The sequence below is a fragment of the Nomascus leucogenys genome, chromosome 8 (genome assembly GCF_006542625.1).
Source record: "Nomascus leucogenys isolate Asia chromosome 8, Asia_NLE_v1, whole genome shotgun sequence".
Taxonomy (NCBI): Eukaryota; Metazoa; Chordata; class Mammalia; order Primates; family Hylobatidae; genus Nomascus; species Nomascus leucogenys.
Window position 1 is genome coordinate 72,733,341 of NC_044388.1, and position 20,448 is coordinate 72,753,788.

Consider the following 20,448-nt stretch of genomic DNA (forward strand, 5'->3'; position numbering starts at 1 on the left):
TGCCTAGGGTAGGAGAAATGCTCTTTACTTATATCGTATTTGAATTTTTTGCCACATGTAAAGTATTCCTTTCAATTAAGACACCTAATTATATTTAAAATCTCAATAACTATGAGACTGTAGATATTAATATATGTAAATATACAAACATTAATCTGCATACACATTTACCTGAAAGACACAATATGCAATCATTTGAGAACTATTTTATCGTGTGTGCATGAAAACACAAAAACTTCAAAGAGTGTACTCTACTAAAGCAGTATATACACATACATACTTTTAATATGTTGTGTACATGTATATGTTATTTGTAACCCTCCCATCTGAGGGAAAATAAATGTCAGCCTCCATCGGGGATAATTTCATAGGCTTCACAATTTAAATCTATGATGTTAATCTCCACTTAAATTTCGGAACCTGATAAAAATGCTTTGGATTTCTTAGATTTAGACAACCGCACTAAATTATTCTTTCTATGCGTCCTCTTTTAATGCACTAATACTTCCTGATATCTGATTTTTACCCTAGGCAAATAGTTTAAACTATCAAATAATCATAAATGCCTCCTTTAAAAAAAAAAAAAAAAAAGGACAATTAAGAGTTAAGAGGCTGGGTCTTTCAAAAAATCCTTCTCAACTAAAGTTATGCTTGCCTAGTCACTCTAAATCAAAGAATAAAAATTGTTAATATTTGTAGATGTGCTACTATGTGCCAGTGACTGTTTTAAGCTCTGTATGTGGAAAACCTCATTTTAAACAACCCTATGAGGTATATCTCCATTCTACAGATAAAGAAACTGAGGCATACGGGGCCTAACTGGGGAGTCAAAATTCAAATCTACAGACCAGTGACTCCGGAGCCTCATGAGAATATCTTCAACAATTCAGAAACTCCTCCACCTACAAGACTGTTTTGACACACCTGTGAACAGCCCCGCTCCTCAGAGTGATTTTTTCCGTGACCATTTGTAGTACATGATCCCACTGATTCAAGGCTTTTCTGGGGATAAGGAGGCGAGAAGCTGGGTTTATGTGGTCTCCATTTGCAATCAAGCTGGAAAACAGAGGCAAACCTTCTGAAACAGTTACGCCTTGAAAACTACAACACAAATTCCAAACCAAAAGGAAACCACCAAGCCGATTTTAACTTGAAGTATAAAGGGTTTCAACTTACAAGATAGCGCAGGGATCCTGAAGTGGTTTTCTAAAGCGAGCTGACACATTGATCCTGCTATGGATTACTGGTTTTACCTTTTAAAGCAAAGAAAAAAATATATAAATCACTAAGCTTATATTAGCTTTTTTTTTTTTCCTATGAGGAAAATCTACAGGTTTCTAGGGAATTGCCTGAGACTTGCTGTGCCTTTGTTAAAACCTTGCTTTTCTCAGCATTTCTATAAACTCTGAGCTCACCCTTTAGCAATATTATAAGCCCTTAACAAAGCTCTCAAGAAAAGAAAAATTTCCCTTAAGCCCTGGGCACACTGCTCATGATCTGTGAAAAACAAAAACCCAGAAATCATGGACTATTAAGACAATTTTTAAACAATGCATTCTGAAAAACAACAATAAAATAATCCTATAAAATCTTGACCTCTGAAGTGCTGTGCCTGCAGCCCAACATACTGTGTTCCATTATCTTTCCTTTCCCATTCCCATGCACCTGCTTTCTGATCCTTGGCCCCCACCAAGTACCTGACCCCACCCTTTTCTCTTAAGACTGACACAAGCAATTTTTCCGAGGTTTCACTTTCTCCCCATCCCCCATTGAATCAGGTACACTCACACCAGTACCCTCAATTCCCGCAGCCCTTGCAACTGGGTAGATCTTATCACCTTTGCCTCTCTTTTTGCTTCCAGGGTCCCAGCTACTATTAGAGAGAACCACGGGGCCCCACGAGCAGCCCTCACCTGAGACCAGCTTTCGGCATCAAGCCATCACCTGGACCTCAGTATAGCTTGCTCAGCCAGCCCTCCACTCCTCCCACAGTTCTTTTTTCCATTTCCCATAGTGGATAGTCCAAATCCTCACCTCACCCCTCACCTAACCCCTAAAATCCCACTCCAGGCACACACACTCTCAGCAGGTCATTTCATTCCAAATGTCAAGAAACAGGAGCCAGTAGACACGAAGCCTCTCAACCTTCCTTTCCTCCGCAACTCACCTCATCTATATCCTCACCATTTTTCTCCTTTTCTGCCTGTCTCAGAAGAAGGAACTGTATGCCTTTACGAAGCTAACCCCACAGCTTGATTTTGTCCCCAGCTGTCTCTGCTTGTTCATTCATTTAAGACCTCTATCTCCACCTGGTGTCTTTAATTTCCCCCCGCCGACCTTATGGCCCCTCTCAAGTACAGCTGCCATCTCTCTCTTCATTATTCCTATTCCAACTTTCTCCCACCCTATCCTCTCTTCAGGCTTCTGCCATCTGGTGTCCCCCTTTAACACTGGAAGATAAATCCCAACTTTCAAGTATGGCCTGCAAGAATTCCCAGGACCAAGTGCCGCTTACTTGGTGCCCTCATCTCCTACCAACACTCCTTCCACACAGACTCCTCGTCATGCACCGTAGTCGAACCTGCTCCCTTCCATTCCCAAAACATCCCCTGCATCCACGCCTTACCTTTGCCCCTCTGGCTAAAACGCCCTCCTCATTTCCCCACCTACTGGAATTCCATCTGCTCTTCAAGGCCCAGCTCAGTTATCACCAATCATTCCCTGTTCATTCTTCTCGTGCTTTCTGTCTCAAACTGCTACAGCAACTATAGTATTGATTCTTGCACTTTGAGTTTTAGGTGATTTTACCCCATGATTTGAAAGGAAAACTTACAAACAACACTAATTTATAAAAATAGGTAACAGTTGTGCTATATTTCATGGCAAGCACTGTACTAATTTATATGCATTATATCTTTTAATCATCAAAACAGTGTCATGAAGTAGTATTACTATAGTCCCAATTTACTAAAGAAACTGGAGCTTGATTAATTAATTGGCCTAAAATCACACATAATAAGTGGTAGAGTTTTAGTGAGCCTATATCTATGAACCCCTACTATTTGCTATGCACTTTGCTAGTTATCTTAAAAATCAAATAGTAGCCCTAGATCATTTATGGGGTTCCATTCTTGGTAGAATTATGCCATCTCTGAGAGAAACAAGAATGAATATTTTTTCTGTGACTCTCCAGTGCCTAAAACAGTGTTTGGCAATGCCTATGAGTTGCACAATAAATGTTTGTTAAAATGTCATACTCTAGAGTACAATTTTTAAAATTTAATCATAGTAACTTTTTTTCATTTTAAGCACACGGGTTCTTAGCCCTACACTAACACTAGCATCATACTAAGTGATGCTGACTTTTTAAAAAATGTTTAACAGAGCTGGGTGTGTTGGCTCACACCTGTAATCCCAACACTTTGGGAGGCTGAGGCAGGCGGATCTCCTAAGGTCAGGAGTTGGAGACCAGCCTGGCCAACATGGTGAAACCCTGTCTCTACTGAAAATACAAAAATTAGCTGAGTGTGGTGGTGTGCACCTGTAGTCCCAGCTACTCGGGAGGCTGAAGCATGAGAATTGCTTGAAACAGGGAGGCAGAGGTTGCAGTGATCTGAGATGACACCGTTGCACTCCAGCCTGGGCAACAAAGCGAGACTGTGTTTCAAAAGAAAAAATAAAATAAAATGTTTAGCAGGCAATGCATGCACCTGAACAAAATTCAAGTGGTTAAAGGGGGTGTATAGTAAAAAAGAAGTGTCCTTCCCACTCCTATGCCCTAATCACCAAGCTGCAACCAGAGTTAGAAATATTCCTTCAAAGATAGTCTGTACATACACATGCATATTATCTTATGTAGATAGCATATACATACAATTTTTAAACACGGTGATGGCCTGCTTTACCCATTCTTCAGCACCTTGCTTTTTTAATTTAATAATTTATCATGGAGATTGTTTCAAATTGGTACTTATGAGTGAGGGTTATATCATTTTTTTCCCCTTTTAGAGACAGGGTGTTGCTCTGTCACCCAGGCTAGAGTACAGTGGTGCGATCAGAGCTCACCGTAACCTCAAACTCCTGGGCTTAAGCATTCCTCCTTAGTGCCTTACCTAGCAATGCACTAAGCACATATAGAGGATGCTCTGCTGTTATCTCTTCAATGTGTGACTCTCTACCCATACCCATTCTTGATGGTTTAAAATCTTGTTGGGTTATTGAATTAAAGGCAAAAGTTAATATGTTATATAAATAAATAACTTTAAAAATCTTGTTGCATTGTCTAAAACGTGCTATTTTGCTTTAGAGCACAGATAGCTATAAACAATATATTGAAATTCATAAAAATACATGATTGTTGAAATAATTATGTAATTTGATTCTGAGTATGTAAATTATTACTTGAATTCAATCAAACCATCTGTTTTAAATAATAATTTTCCTCATTCAGCATGGCAAAAATATTCCCCAAATGTTCATGATTAACCAGTTGAATTGAAAACTAATCTTAAAGTTATATTTCCTTGAGTTACTATAATTAAAATAACTAAATTATTGTTTTCAGATACACTAAAAATCTGAAAGACTACTCAAAGTAGTATACCCGAATTGTAAAAGAAACAAAAAGTAAGATAATTATAAAAAATGAGGCCGGGCGCGGTGGCTCACGCTTGTAATCCCAGCACTTTGGGAGGCTGAGGCGGGTGGATCACGAGGTCAGGAGATCGAGACCACAGTGAAACCCCGTCTCTACTAAAAATACAAAAAATTAGCCGGGCGTGGTGGCGGGCGCCTGTAGTCCCAGCTACTCCGAGAGGCTGAGGCAGGAGAATGGCGTGAACCTGGGAGGCGGAGTTTGCAGTGAGCTGAGACTGTGCCACTGCACTCCAGCCTGGGTGACAGAGCAAGACTCCAACTCAAAAAAAAAAAAAAAAGATAATTATAAAAAATGATTCATACTTTTTAAAAACAACACCATTTTTTATATAAAATGCATTTTTAGCAGGCATTTTAAGTAATAAACCACACATAAAAAAATTAAACCAAATCGATTGGGTATAAGAGGAACTTCTCCAGAGCCCTAATCAGGGATAAAGGGTTGGTCAATTGGTGGTACTCCAGGGACATGATGGCTTTAGATGATGGGGAACATAATGATAAATTAGAATTTTTAAATCAATTTTCTTATTAGCCCACACACTTCCCTTTGCACTTTAAAAATAAATGCTACTTCAGGCCAGACGCGGTGGCTTACACCTATAATCCCAACACTTTGGGAGGCCAAGGCGGGTGGATCACCTGAGGTCAGGAGTTCGAGACCAGCCATGGCCAACATGGTGAAACCCCATCTCTACCAAAAATACAAAAATTAGTTGGGCGTGGTGGTGTGCACCTGTAATTCCAGCTACTTGGAAGCTGAGGGATGAGAATCGCTTGAACCCAGAAGGCAGTGGTTGCAGTGAGCCAAGATTGCGCCACTGCACTTCAGCCTGGGCAACAAGAGCAAAACTCTGTCTCAAAAAAAAAGAAAGGAAAGAAAAGAAATGCTACTTGAAATATGAGGGTAATATTAAGTATCAACACTCCTAGTTACGAGTAGATGGACACCTAGAGATGGAGTATGAGGTATTCTCACTCGGACCCCCGTGTACCCAGGGATGGAGTTCACTGGTGAGCAGGCTGACCAGCGTGTAATCTGTGACTATGAAACCAATCAAATGATAAGTTATCACTGCAAAATTCAAACATTCACTTTGTACTTTGACTTTGTCATTTGGTGAGGGAATCAACACCAAGCAAAAGCAGGACACATTGATGACTGACCTCTTGCCTTGATTCTGCACTGGGCTCAACATTGTCTTGAAAAACTAAATTTATCTGGATATTGAGAAGTAGATTAGCCAAGTGAATTAGAGAGAGGAGTCATTCTGGAGCACACTGAAGAGGCTGACAAAACCCCATTTCTAAGGGGATTAGATAGATAGATAGATAGATAGATAGATAGATAGATAGATAGATAGACAGACAGACAGACAAAATATTTCTTGGAAATATTTCCAAAGTCAAAGGTGGCAAAAGTAACTTAACCATTCTTACCCTGCTGGAATGGGATAAGCTAGGAGTCTAGTGCAGAATTTGGATACAAATCATATGCTGTTTCCAATATATCACTCTGTCTCTGACATCTTATTTAGATTAGATTGTGTTTATGTCACAGATGACCATACAAAAATAAAATGCTTCATGTGAACCCAGTAAGTTTACGTAAGTAATTTAAGTCAAGTTCACAAATTCCATTACAGTAGGTCAATATCACAGCTGGGTCAACATTCAAGTTAAAAGCTGGATGAATCTGTTTGCTATGAAAAATAAAATCAATAAAATCAAAATTGTTCCTTTAAAAACATATATTTGGAATAATAAGATCAAGGTTGATAAAATGAGTAACTGCCTAAAGGTCTGGAATTCTGAATTTTGACACTGATTGCCTAAACCTTTCTACATGAACCAATTCAACACTTCGCACCTCAATTTCTAGACCTATAAAAGTAAGAATAATCCTGCTAAACTAGCCCAAAGGGATGCTCCATGAACTAATTAATTAAGTGGCAATATCACTCCCTGGGGCTGTAAACTGAATGCTTCTGAGAATCCCTCTGCCTCAAATCTCAGCACTCACCACGTCTTGAAAACCTGGTCCAAAAAAAAAAACAAACTCTGTCTAAGGAGGTGAGGAAAGGATGCTGTTAAATGATACTATCACAGAATTGTAATGACCACAAACCTCTTGGAAGAACTGATTATAGAATTTAAAAGCTCAATTTTCAATAACTTTAAAAAATACATATCAGATTTTTGTGACTGTCCATGACATAGACTTAGGCATTTTTAAAGTTTTAAATATTTTTTATGTAGTGAAATTTCTTATTTGCAAAATATAAGCCAACCTACACAAAGAAGCTTCAACTCTATTTTCTTTATCGTATGGATTTAAGGAAAAGTAAGTTCTCAAAATGGTAATTTTAGAGGAAACTGTTACTACTTAACAAACAGCACACAGCATCAAAGAGAACAAAATCCTTTACAAAATAATAAATCAGTTTTCACCACTTTTTGATAAATGAGAAGAGCCAAGGGCTAGTAAAAGACACCAGACTAGAAAACAATTTATCTAGGAGTCAATATACCAGCTACGTCCAAATTATAGATTGTTCTGAAAAAGATTTTTTAAAGAATCATTCTTTTTTCTTTTCGGTATCACTATTTTTTAAATGGGAGAAAGACTGGCTAAGATGTCTGATGAGAGCTACCAGACTGAACGGGCCCTATTTTTGAGGGGATGTGTCATAACTGATATTGGGAAGTGCCAATGTCACTTTGTTAGGATGCAAAGAAGTCTAGATGAACTAAATTCCAGAGAGTGATGAACCCTTTCTAAGGGAGAAGAAATCTTCAGTTGCCTTCATCCCCAAGGGCACAAAAGGCAGAGGAATAAACCTCCATAGACAGTCAGCCTGTGTTAGTCAGCATGACCAAGGAAACCCAGATGTAGAGCAAGTCCACACCACCCACGAATTCTTCCCCACGGGGCCTTCTTCAAGTGCACAAAAGTGTAACAAAAGCCAAGAGCAGGGCAAAAGAGCAGAGAAAGGAATCCCATAGTGTGGAAAGCTGTGTAACAGACAGAATCTCCAGTGGTGTAAATAGCTAATCGCCAGACTAACTGTAGAGACAGATTTCTAAATCTCACCAATATTAACTCCCAAGTCCTGTTGCACAGAAAGCAAGCCCTGACTTCACCCTCAAAGTGTTTGAAGCCACTACTAAACTAAATCTAACTAACTGCAGCCCAGCCTGTTCCCAGCTCAACTATGGATTATACTATAAGATCAGCTCCTTTCCCTAGCAGCCCAATAGAAGAAGGGGACATGCTTTTTCCTGGGGATAATTATCACCTACTTTAAATTTCTGTAAGTTTTATACAGAATTTCATACAAAATGACTAGCACACAACAAAAACTACAAAACATGTAAATAAAGTAGGAAACATGACGCCCCATTATCAAGAGACATAAAGTCAAACCCAGAGATGATCATGATATTGAAATTAGCAAATAAGGATTTTAATATAAATGTTATAAATATGTTAAAAATTTCAGTAGAAAAGGTGGAAAAATGATAAAATAAGAGGAATTTTAGCCCAGAAATTGAAACTCTAAAGCAACAAATGAAAATTCTAGAACTAAAAAACAGAATATCTGTAATGAAGAATTCATTCCATGCACTTTAGCAGATTAGACACAATAGAGCGTGCCCTGAGAAAATATCTTCCAAAAAGGAAGTTCAAACAAAGACCTTTTTTAGACAGACAAAAGCCAAGAGAATTGACTGTTGCCAGACCACGCTACCAAAAAATCGCAAAGGAAGTTCTTCAGACAAGGAAAACAATACAAGATACAAACCTAGATCTGCACAGAAGAATAAAAGGACATTGAATGGAAATATGTGAGTAATTTTTAAAACTTAAAAAAATTAACCCACGCCTGTAATCCCAGCACTTGGAGAGGCCAAGGTGGGTAGATCACAAGGTCAGGAGTTTAAGACCAGCCTGGCCAACATGGTGAAACCCTGTCTCTACTAAAAATACAAAAAATTAGCCAGATGTGGTGGTGGGCACCTGTAATCCCAGCTACTTGGGAGGCTGAGGCAGGAGAATCACTCGAACTCAGAAGGCGGAGGTTGCAGTGAGACAAGATCGCACCATTGCATTCCAGCCCAGGCAACAGTGCAAGACTCCATCTCAAAAAAAAAAAAAAAAAAATTAGTCCTAAAGACTGGTTTAAAACAAAAATAATAATGATGATTCATGAGATTGGTAACATACATAAAAGTAAAATACTTAATAGGAACACAAAGGTATCATTAAAGATGAATGGAATTATACTGCTGTACAGAACTGGCATAATATTGTTTGAAGGCAGACTAAAATAAGTTAAGGATGTATACTGTGAGCCCTAGAGTACCTACGGAAAACAAAATCCCAAAGAGGCATAGCTAAAAAGCCAATAGAGAGATAAAATGAAATAATTGTTTAAATGTTTGATGAATCTATTAATAAAAAAGACAAGAAAGAACAAAAACAAATATTAGATGGAACAAACAAACAAATAACATGATAAACTCGATTCTAATCATGCCAGTAATTCAGTAAATTCAAATGAACTAAAAACTCCAACTACAGGACAGAGACAGGCAGACTGGAAAAAGGAACAAGATCTCACTATATACTGTTTATAAGAGACACACTTTAAATATAAAGACGTGAGTAGCCCAGGCATGGTGGCCCAAGCCCATAATCCCAGCACTTTGGCAGGCTGAAATGGGAGGATTGCTTGAGCCCAGGAGTTCAAGACCAGCTTGGGCAACATAGTGAGACCCTGTCTATTAAAAAAAATAATAATTAAAAAAAGACAAGAACAAGATATGGGTAGGTTAAAACTATGGAAAAAGATATACCAGATAAATATTAATCAAGTAAATTCAGATGGTTTTGGTCAATGCAAAATTACAAAAGAAACACAATATCCATTTTCTTGATTAATTTTCATAGTGGATTTATATTAAAGTGTTTTTTAAACAAATATACTTTTTATACTTGGCTATATCTTAAAGAACATTATATCCCATATAATATCTGACATGATAAAATATCTTTTGGATGTAAGAAAATTGAGCTCCAAAAAATTAAGCTCCAGAAAATTAAATAAGTATTGTTAATCTGAAATAGTACAGCTCTCAGGTATTTTGGGTATATAATCTTCTATGGTATCAAAGGAAAATACTAACAGGGAATGCGTAACTGGATACTCCATCACAGCTCAGCAATATGTTGTCTCTGAAGCCCATCCTTTTGTGACCATTCTCAGTTTCCTATACCAACAACTCCTCCTCCTTGGCTCACATTAAATGTTGGTATTTTCCCCCCAGAATTCCATCTCTACCTTCCTGGCTTTTAACCCAAACACTCTCTTGGTCAAATTTATCACATGCCATGTTGTTTATGACCAACATCATTTTGCCAATGACAACCAAATCCCTACCTCTAGTCCAGATGTTTCTCCTGACACCAAATCTGTATACCCAGCTGGATATGTCTAATGCTTTTCATTAAAACTAAGATTTGTAAAAGTCTGTCTATACCTAAACAGTCATCAATTCAGCAGAGTCACTAAAACATAAGAAATTTGTTTTGCATTATTCAATTTTCATAAATCACCTGCATTTTTTTTCAAAGCAGTTGCAAGAAAATGTTACCACAGGACACACCATTACCACTGATGAAATCCCAGAGCTCTCCCCACTCAAAATTATTTTATCTGTCCCCTTCTTACCTGCCCCCACAGCCCAAGGCCAGGTCCTCACAAATCCTCTAAGAGCTACACCTAGCATGGTCTAACCAGGATTCCTGCCTCTAGCATCTTTCCTCTCTCATCCAACTCGGTGTGAATTCATCTTCCTGAAGCACAGACCCAAACATGTGATGTCTGTATGCAAACACCTATAAAAGCTGCCACTGGCTTCAGATGATGTCCTTGTGTCTTGGACTGGACTTGATTATTTGGATCATATTTGAGCTGACCCCATCCTACCACACCGTAACCTTATTTCTCCTATTACCACACTTACCATTCACTTGGCTGGATAATTTCTCTCTTCCAAAATGCAAATCATTTTGTCTGAACTTTTCATGCAATACTTTTCATACAATACTTTTTATAAAGTACTTTTGTTGTTAATATGTTATAAGTATAAAATACTTTTAACATATTCCCCAATGGCATCAATATTTATGTAGACTGCATATTTATTTGTTTTCTTAGTAAATAGCCTTATCTATAACCAAAAAACCTATTCTTGGTGCTTTGAATACAGAATTTGCTCAGTACATACTTTAATTAAACAACAATTAGGACACCAATTTTTGAGCATATATTATGCCCAGAACTGCATCAAATACTTTCCATATGTTACTTTGACTTTTCACAATATCATTCTAAGGTAGTTATTTTCTAATAAATTTACAGTTGTAAAACTCATCAGAATTTATAAAAGGTTTTCATTTATACTCACATTTGTTCCTCAAAATAACCTTATGAGGTTACTATTACTCTAATTGTATAGATGGGAAAAGATGAGCCTCCCCATCTCTCAAGGTCATGCAGTAAGCAAAGAAGCAGTCACATGAATCCACTTCTGACTTCCAAACCAGAGTTCTTCCTACTGTGCCTTGCAGCACATATGTTCTCAAGTTCAACCCAGTCTGTCTCCCCTTGACTACTATCAAATATTCTTCACATGAGGCTAACAGTAAAATTTATGTACAACCTCATGTCAGGCCTCTGAGCCCAAGCTAAGCCATCATATCCCCTGTGACCTGCACGTATGCATTCAGATGGCCTGAAGCAACTGAAGAACCACAAAAGAAGTGAAAATAGCCAGTTCCTGCCTTAACTGACGACATTCCACCATTGTGATTTGTTCCTGCCCCACCCTAGCTGATCAATTGACCTTGTGACATTCCTTCTCCTGGACAATGAGTCTCAGGAGCTCCCCACCAAGCACCTTGTGACCCCCACCCCTGCCTGCAAGAGAACAACCCCCCTTAACTGCAATCTTCCACTACCTACCCAAATCCTATAAAACTGTCCCACCCCATCTCCCTTTGCTGACTCCTTTTTCGGACTCAGTCTGCCTGCACCAGGTGATTAAAAAGCTTTATTGCTCACACAAACCCTGTTTGGTGGTCTCTTCACATGGACGCGCATAACACCTCAGTGGAATGAAAGTTAAAATCTGTTAATCCCAGTAACTTCTAGAAATTCCAGAATCCAGGGATGGTGGCAAAATCAGGCCAGCCACGGAAATATTTTGGAAAGAATCTCTTTACCAGCATTGTTATATAATAATAATTTTTTTTTAATTCCAATTGCACTAACCGGTGAGAACTTAGTTAGAGAAGGTGTCTTTAATTATAATGAACAAGCTGTCTGGAACATTCCCAGAAGGGTCCAATTAGTTTCTATGAGCTGATGAAACCACTCATCTCTACCTGGGTCCTATTGGTCCCCATGTTGCTGTACCCAGTACACAGGCTGATTTCCAAAGGAAAGGTTAGGGCTCATCTGTCAAGTGTGGATTATCATTCCTTATTCAGATGGCTATTTTCCTCCCAATAATGGATACCATAGCATCGGTTTGCATATTTTGCCTTTTGTACTGTGATCTAAATGAATACCCCCATTCACTGAGACAGGAAAACAATTCAAACCAAATTAAAAAACAAACAGATGATACGCTATTCTAAACAAAACAAAGTAAAATATTTCTTTTTTAACCTAAAAATGACCCAGAAGATAAGATACCCACCATAAGTAATACCTTCTTTGGAAAACTCTTCAATGTAAGTATATATTAAATAAATGTTTATATTCCTAAGTCTTCTCAGCAAATTTTGATGCTTCAAATCAGTTTTCATACCACAAATTTTTAAGCTATTGAAATTCTGGTTTGATTTTTCTCTTTATTGTTTTCTGTGGAATATATCACCACAGAAATATTTCCACAGATGATCCTAAGCATTCTGAATATATAATGTTAAGCCTCAAGTGTACTAACTTATTCTAAGAAATAATTATTTGCAATGGGCACTTAACTTATAAGAAAATAAATGTTACTTGAATACTTGTTAAGGTATTCACAAGTAAATGCTCATGGGTTTCCCTAATGCTATGCTTAAGAGAATAATATGGCCCCCATAAAGTTAAAAAATAACCAATTAACTCAAGAGAATTCTCAGAAGTTACAGGAACTGCCACTAAGCAAGCACTGGGGAAAAAAAAATAAAAGTATTTGGGAATTGTTTGTCTTTTCTTTTGTATTCTTTCTTAACTCACTACACCATACTTAGATTTCATCATTGCCATTTTTTGTTTTTGTTTTATTTTCCCAAATGGGATTTCAGTTATCAAACATATCTAGGCAGTGGAATGTAAATTTTCCACTAGGAATGCAGAGCAGCTGACAGTGTGTACATAATAATGCAAGATAAAAGTGAGCAATGCTGAGTATGCAGCGGGCAGCCCGTGTGGGCGGGTGCAGCTTCCACCTGCAAGTAAATAATTTAGCCCCCAGGATTCCCACTGGAGAATGTGCCAACTGTACATGATCTACATTCAGTCCTTCAGAAATGCTATGAAAGCTGTGAACCCACCAACAGATGGCAAGAAAAGGGAAGCTAACATTTTTAGCAAATATTAGTTTTTCACCCACAATGTGCTGGCTTTGTGATCTCTTCAGAGGATTCAGCAGAGGAGGACAGACAGGGTCCCCACTCTCACTGAGCTTACAGAGATGACAGACAGTAAAGGGGTAAAGGGAAGAATAGGTGGTGCAGTTTATTCAGGAGCACTGGACTGGGAGTCAGCTCCTAGCCCTAGAAGCGCAGCTCCTCATTGAGTTTCCAGAGGCAGTCACTTCACCAATCTGGGCGACTTGCATAGTCAGCTACAGGATGACGGCATTGCATTTCAGCAATCTCCCCAAGTTCTCACATTCTCCAAAATACTAAAGTGTTATTAAAATACAAGTTATTTCCAACAAAAATAGAGCTTTTAAAATTAAACTATTATAAATATGAGCCAGGCATGGTGGCTCATGCCTGTAATCCCGGCACCTTGGGAGGCCAAGGCAAGAGAATCACTTGAAGCTCAGAGTTCGAGACCAGTCTGGGCAACATAGTGAGACCTTGTTTCTACAAAAAGGTTTAAAATTAGCTCGGTGCAGTGGCTCATTCCTATAATCCCAGCTACTCAGGAGGCTGAGGTGGGAGGATTACCTGAGCCTAGACGTTCAAGGTTGAAATGAGCTGTGATCATGCTACTCTATACATTCCAGTCTCGGCAACAGAGCAAGACCTTGTCTCAAAAAAAACAAAAACAAAAACAAAAACAAAAAAACACTAAAATTAAAACTAAAAACATGACCCTACTAACCCTAAATGTCAAACAATTGCTAAGGCAATAGGAACCTCTAGAATGGAACAAATCATCATTATGAACATCAATGGAATCCAATATAGGAATCTTCTCATAACTGTTTAAAAAAAAGAACATTTACTAGATCAGCTAGGTTTTTAATATAATCATCTATAAACTTCAGTTTCAATTGCTTACTAGATGCTACATTTCACAAGGCAAATGTGATAGTAATTAAATTTGAATAAGTGTCAGTGTTAGAAAAAAGTCCAGAAGATCAGAAACCCTTCCTAACATGGTCACAACTGTTCAGCAACAGACCAATGATGCTGCTAACTCGCATTGTTCTAGGTGGTTTCAAGGTAGAGAAATGTGTCCTGTCCTTAACCAAAACTGATATATTAGTGCTAAGCGCTTGAGACCTTTCAAAAGAAATATGTTTTTCTTGGAATAGGACTAAAAGCTAAATTTAAGAATCTGAGCATGTTTCCCACTCAAATTAATCCCACCTCAGCAGTTCATGTCCGTTTTTCCCATTGCTATATAATAGCTATACCTCTCTGATAGATATACTAGTGGAATATACTTTGATTTAAAGAAACACACCTTAAGGGCAAGGTTCCAGGATGGAAAATGATATCAATCTTTGCTTTTTTTTTTTTTTTTCAACTAACCAGCCCCATAAATAGTCCCAGATAACGCATGTTTCTGTAGCTCCTTAGCGAAGCATTGCGCCTTAAGGAACCTCCTAGAATCAAGTTGTCCACACCAGCCACCAGCCTTTACTGCAGTGGTTGAGGACATCTGAAGAACCCCAATGCAGAGAAGAAAGCCTTCCATACGTGGTACTCCCCTTCCAAAGGAAGAGACAGGCCCTAAGAGGCACCTCACATTCTGAAATCAGAAGCTGTGTACAGTAAATCCTCTATGTACCTCCTAGTTTATTTACTATGCGCAGAGAGGGCTCATTCATTCAATGACATCTATCGGTCATCTACTGTGTGACAGGCACTGGACTAAGTGTTGAGTATTTGTTGGTAAATAAAATAGTCAAGACCCCTGCCTTCATGAAGCCCACAAAATAACAGAGAGGGTTAGTGATACACAAAAAATAAGAAATCAAACCAAAAAATACATAATCACAAATTATGAAAAGTGCTCTGAAGAAAATTAGCTAGTCATGAGATAAGACAGAGATGTCCAAAACCTCTGAAGAGAGAAAACTGGGCATGCCTTGGGAGCAAAAAGGAGGCTGGAGTAGCTGGAGGGCAGCAGGGAGGAGGAGAGAAGGACAGGCTGGTGGGCACAATGCAGGACCTCCTACACCAAAGAAAGAAGGCTGAGTTTCAGCCTAGGCATAATTAGACTCCACTGCAGATTTTTACAAACATCACCGCAGCTGCCACATGGAGAAGAGACTGCAGAAAGCAAAACTGGAAGCAAGGAGACCAAAAAGGAGGCTGGTGAGTTATCCAAGTCAGAGATGGTGGTAGCTTTTCCTAGGGGATGACTGAGGAAAAAAAGAAAAGTGGGTGAAGACTAGATAAATGTTTGCGGTAGCAGCTGGAACTTGCTGAAAGAAGTTTGTGGCTAGTAAGCGAAGGAGACCTGGAGCAGTCAGGTGGACAGTGATGCTGTCTACTGTGACAGAGAACATTTGCACTTGCTGTGGATCCAGAGTTCAGCCTTGGACATTACATCTGAGATGCCTATGAGACCTCTAAATAGAGGTGACATTCATGCAGGCAGGCTGGGGCTCCATGAAGTCAGGGCTAGAGACACAAATGTGGGAGTAATCAGCATACTGATCATATTTAAAGCCATGAAAATGAAAGTGCTCAGCAAGGATGAGAGTAGAAAGCAAAGAAAATGGTTCAGGACCAAGCTTAGGGGTTGGATAATGGAGGAGAAAAAAATTCCAGGGGACTCAGGAGAAAAGTGGACAGGGAGGTAGGAGAGTACAATGGTAAGGGGTAAACCAAGAGAGCGAAACATTTCAGAAGCTAAGAGAGAAGGATCAGCCGTATGGACTGCCACTAATGGAAATATGAAGATAAACGAGTAAGAAACAAATGCCTAAATATTGCCAAATTCAGAGTGCCTTATGAAAACCTAAAGTTTTACATATTCTTCAGGTTATTCAAAAATCATTTGTCCAATGCTAAGAAATTTGAGGCAAAACTACCTTACTGATAACATTTTAAATTAATATATTTTTTCAAAACTCTGTAGAATTAGGTATTCAGAGGCATAAAATGTGTTATATCCTTTGACAGTAAATGTCTGCCTGATTTATCCTGAAAAATAATTAAGATGTGGAAAAAAGCTATATACCTAAAGATGATGACTCAAACGATGGAAATTTTCTAAATACAATTGTATTAAGTAACTTATGACATCAGCTCAATAAAACAGTATATATTGCCATCAAAAATGATGACAAAGACGATGCAAGTATGAAAAATATAAGGAAAACAATATAACAGAAAAATAATGAAAAAAGCTTTGTATAAAATATTCCATGATTACAACTCTGTATATACATATGTGTATATATATATATATATATAGAGAGAGAGAGAGAGAGAGAGACAAATTTGACTTCGTAAAAATAAAAACTTATTTTTCCATGGCAAAAACACTACATATATGCACACATACATGCATCCATCTGTATTTACAGATGTATGTATGGAGAAAAAATGGAAGATAATTTTAAAATATGAAATCCAATTGTTTGAATGTTAGGGACAATATATTTTTCATTTTTTAAAAACTATACTTATTCCAAACTACAATTTTGATAATTTTTAAACCATAATTTTAAAAATTAATTTTAGCAGAGTGGTACTTGTGCATAGACAAATAGACCAGAGGAATAGACTAGAAAGCCCAGAAATAGACCAGAGGAAGTACATATGGAAATTTAGTATATGATGAAGTTGGCATTTCAAATCACTGGAGCAAAGATAAACTTTCAATAAATGGCTTTGGGACAGCGGGGTAGCCTAGGCATCTCTGGAAAAAGATAAAATTTGATCCATATCTTATACTATAGACAAGAATGAACTCCAAATGGAACAGTAATATAAAAGTACAAAATGAAATCATAGAAGTACTAAAAGAAAACGTGGGTGAGTTCCTCTTTAGCCTTGGTATAGGCGAAGGCTTTCTAATTATGACTCCAAATCCAGAGGCAATAAGCTGGATAAATTTGACTAACACAAAAACAAAAAATCATTTTTCCATGACAAAAAAAGCACCATAAGCAAAGTCATAAGACAATTGACAAACTAGGAGAAAATATTAACAACCTATATCAGAGATAAAGCATAAATATCCTTAACGTAAAAAGAACTCTTTACACAAATAAAAAAAAAAACTCTTTAAACTCTGATAGAAAAAATGAAAGGACAAGAACAGGCAATTCATGTTTTTTAAAAAAAATCTAAAAATTGATCTTTACACATATAAAAAATGTTCGAACTTATAACTAGAGAAATGCAAATTAGAACAACATCAAGATACCATTTCTCACCTACTAGAAGGCAAACGATGAAAAAGTAAGGCAACATATTTGTTTTTTAAGAAAGTAGAAACAGACACTCCCATATATTGATGATGGGAACACGAACTGGCACAAAGCTTCCAGAGGGGAATTTAGCAATGTCTAACAAAACTACATATTCCCCCATCTTTTGGCCCAGCAATGCCACTCCTATAAATCTACTCTAAATATATACCTCCAACAAATGAGACAAAAATACATATTCACAGTTTTATTCATTGTAGTATTATTTATAATTCCAAAATATTAGAAACAACCTAAATGCCCATACATAGGAGAGTGCTTAAATATAGCACATCCATACGCCGGAGGGCTCTGAAGTTGCAGTAAGGAGTCAGAAAGATCTTTACGTACCAATATGGAGAGGTTTCCAAGACATACTGGGTTTTTTGTTGTTGTTGTTGTTGTTAGTTTTTTTAGTTGTTTTTTGCATAAATTTAAGTGGTACAAGTGCATTTTTGTTACATGGATATACTGCATAGTGGTGAAGTTTGGACTTTTAGTGTATCCATCACTGGAATAATGTACATTGTATCCACTAAGTAATTTCTCATCATTCATCCCCTTCTGCTATAGCATCCTTCTGAGTCTCTAATGTCTATCATTCCACATTCTATGTCCATTTGTACACATTATTTAGCTCCCATTTATAAGTGGGAATATGCACTTCCTATGTCTTCCTGTGTCTGAGTAGTTACACTTAAGATAATGGCCTCCAGCTCCATCCATGTTGCTGCAAAACACATGATTTCATTCTTTTTAACAGCTGAATAATATTCCATTGTGTGTGTGTGTGTGTGTGTGTGTGTGTGTGTGTGTGTGTGTGTATTATATCACATTTTCTGTATCCTGTTACCTGTTGCTGGACACTTAGGTTGAGTCCATATCTCTGCTATTGTGAATAGTGCTGAGATAAACATATGAGTGCAGGTATCTTTTTTGATGTAATGATTTCTTTTCCTCTGGGTAGATACCCAGTAGTGGGATTGCCAGACTGAATGGTAGTTCTATTTTTAGTTCTTTGAGAAATCTCCATTATTTTCCATAGCAGTTGTACTAATTTACATTCCCACCAACAGTGTATAAGTATTTCTTTTTCTCTGCATCCTTGCCAACATTCGTTGTTTTTTGACTTTTTAATAATAGCCACTCTGACTGGTATAAGATGATATCTCGCTGTATTTTAAATTTGCATTTCTCTGATGATTAGTGATGTTGGGCAGTTTTTCATATGCTTTTTGGCCATTTGTATGTCTTCTTTTGAAAAAGGACTATTCATGAATTTTTCCACATTTTAATGATATTATTTGTGAGTTTTTTTTTTTCTTTTTTGAGTTGTTTGAGTCCTTGTAAATTTGGATATCAGTCCCCTGTGGGATGCATAGTTTGCAAATATTTTCTCCCATTCTGCAGGGTGTCTGTTTACTCTGTTGATTATCTCTTTTGCTGTGTAGAAGCTTTTTAATTTAATTAAGTCCCATTTGTCTACTTTTGTTTTGTTTCGTTTGTCTTTTTCTCTGGTCCTTGATTCAGAATATTTTTGTTTTTCTTGCTTGTGCTTTTGAGGTCTTAGTCACGAATTCTTCGCCTAGACCAATGTCCAGGAGAGATTTTCCCAGGACATTTTGTTAAGTGAAATACAGTAAAGTGCCAAAGACTATCTACAGTATGCTACCCTTCATATAGGTAAGAAGGGTATTTTGAAAATGTATACATGTATCTGCTCATTTGTGCAAAAGGATAGGATAAGGACAGGAAGGATAAACTAGAATCTAAGGAGAATGATTTCCTACAGAGAATGGACAGGAAATAAGTAGAAGTAAAGGGTAGTGTGTGGGTAGGAACTGAGTAGCAGAGATGGAGGGAGAGGAGCAACCCTTCTCTCAGTATATATTTTGTATAGCTTATGACTTTTAGGACCATGGCAAATAATTAAAACCAACCAAAATATAGGAGGAACACAAAATAGAAAGATACAGTAACAAATGAATCTAACCGTGTTACAAATCAGTAAATGGACGGGGAAGGAAGAAACTAACCCAAAGAGCTTGGGAAAATAGTATTCTTACTGTATACTGAAGTCTAAGGACAAAAAGAGCTGACACACATACTGTACTTTAGTCAATCAAATGCTTCTCATAAGAGAATAGGTTAGCAATCCTAAAACTATTTTGAATCTGCATTAAAAGTAAACCAATACATAAATGTAATGTGGATAATGAGAGTAGGATTTCCCACTATTACAGAAAGAAGTTACTAATAAGGAACTGAGGCAGACTAGAATAAACCCCGTGGTGCTGGAGTAGAACTCGAGGTATCAGTACAAACTCAATTGTTTGGTTTTTGTTTGTTTGTTTTGGGGGGCGGGTGGGGTTTGAGACAGAGTCTCACTGTCGCCCAGGCTGGAATGCAGTGGTGCAATCTTGGCTCACTGCGACCTCTGCCTCCCAGGTTCAAGCAATTCTCCTGCCTCAGCTTCCCAAGTAGCTGGGATTACAGGCACCTGCCACCACAACTGGCTAATTTTTGTATTTTTAGTAGAGACGGGGTTCCACCATGTTGGCCAGGCTGGCCTCAAAATTCTGACTTCAAGTGATCCGCCCACCTTGGCATCCCAAAGTGCTGGCATTACAGGCATGAGCCACCCCACTCAGCTACAAACTCAGTGTTTAAAATATCTATTTGCATATAGACATGCATAATAGATACAGAATAGATACAGAAATAACTAGATTTGTATGCATGTATAATTATAGATATACATTTATTTTCTAGTTCTGTCTACTGAGAGGGCCTAAAAGCATTGAAACCTCAGTAGCAAGGAGCACCCCTAATGCCCAGATGCTG

At 37.7% G+C, this 20,448-nt stretch overlaps 1 protein-coding gene across 2 annotated transcripts in view; it reads right to left on the bottom strand.

The window, feature by feature from the left end:
• Positions 1-20,448, bottom strand: part of DCDC2 (doublecortin domain containing 2) — a 211,325-nt gene that overhangs the window by 127,684 nt on the left and 63,193 nt on the right. For both annotated transcript variants that reach the window (XM_004088743.3, XM_030816457.1), the window contains 2 exons: positions 1,177-1,253; positions 925-1,056 (listed from right to left, as the gene is read on the bottom strand). In XM_004088743.3, the coding sequence (XP_004088791.2) occupies positions 925-1,056; positions 1,177-1,253 (209 nt within the window). The remainder of the gene's footprint in view (positions 1-924; positions 1,057-1,176; positions 1,254-20,448) is intronic.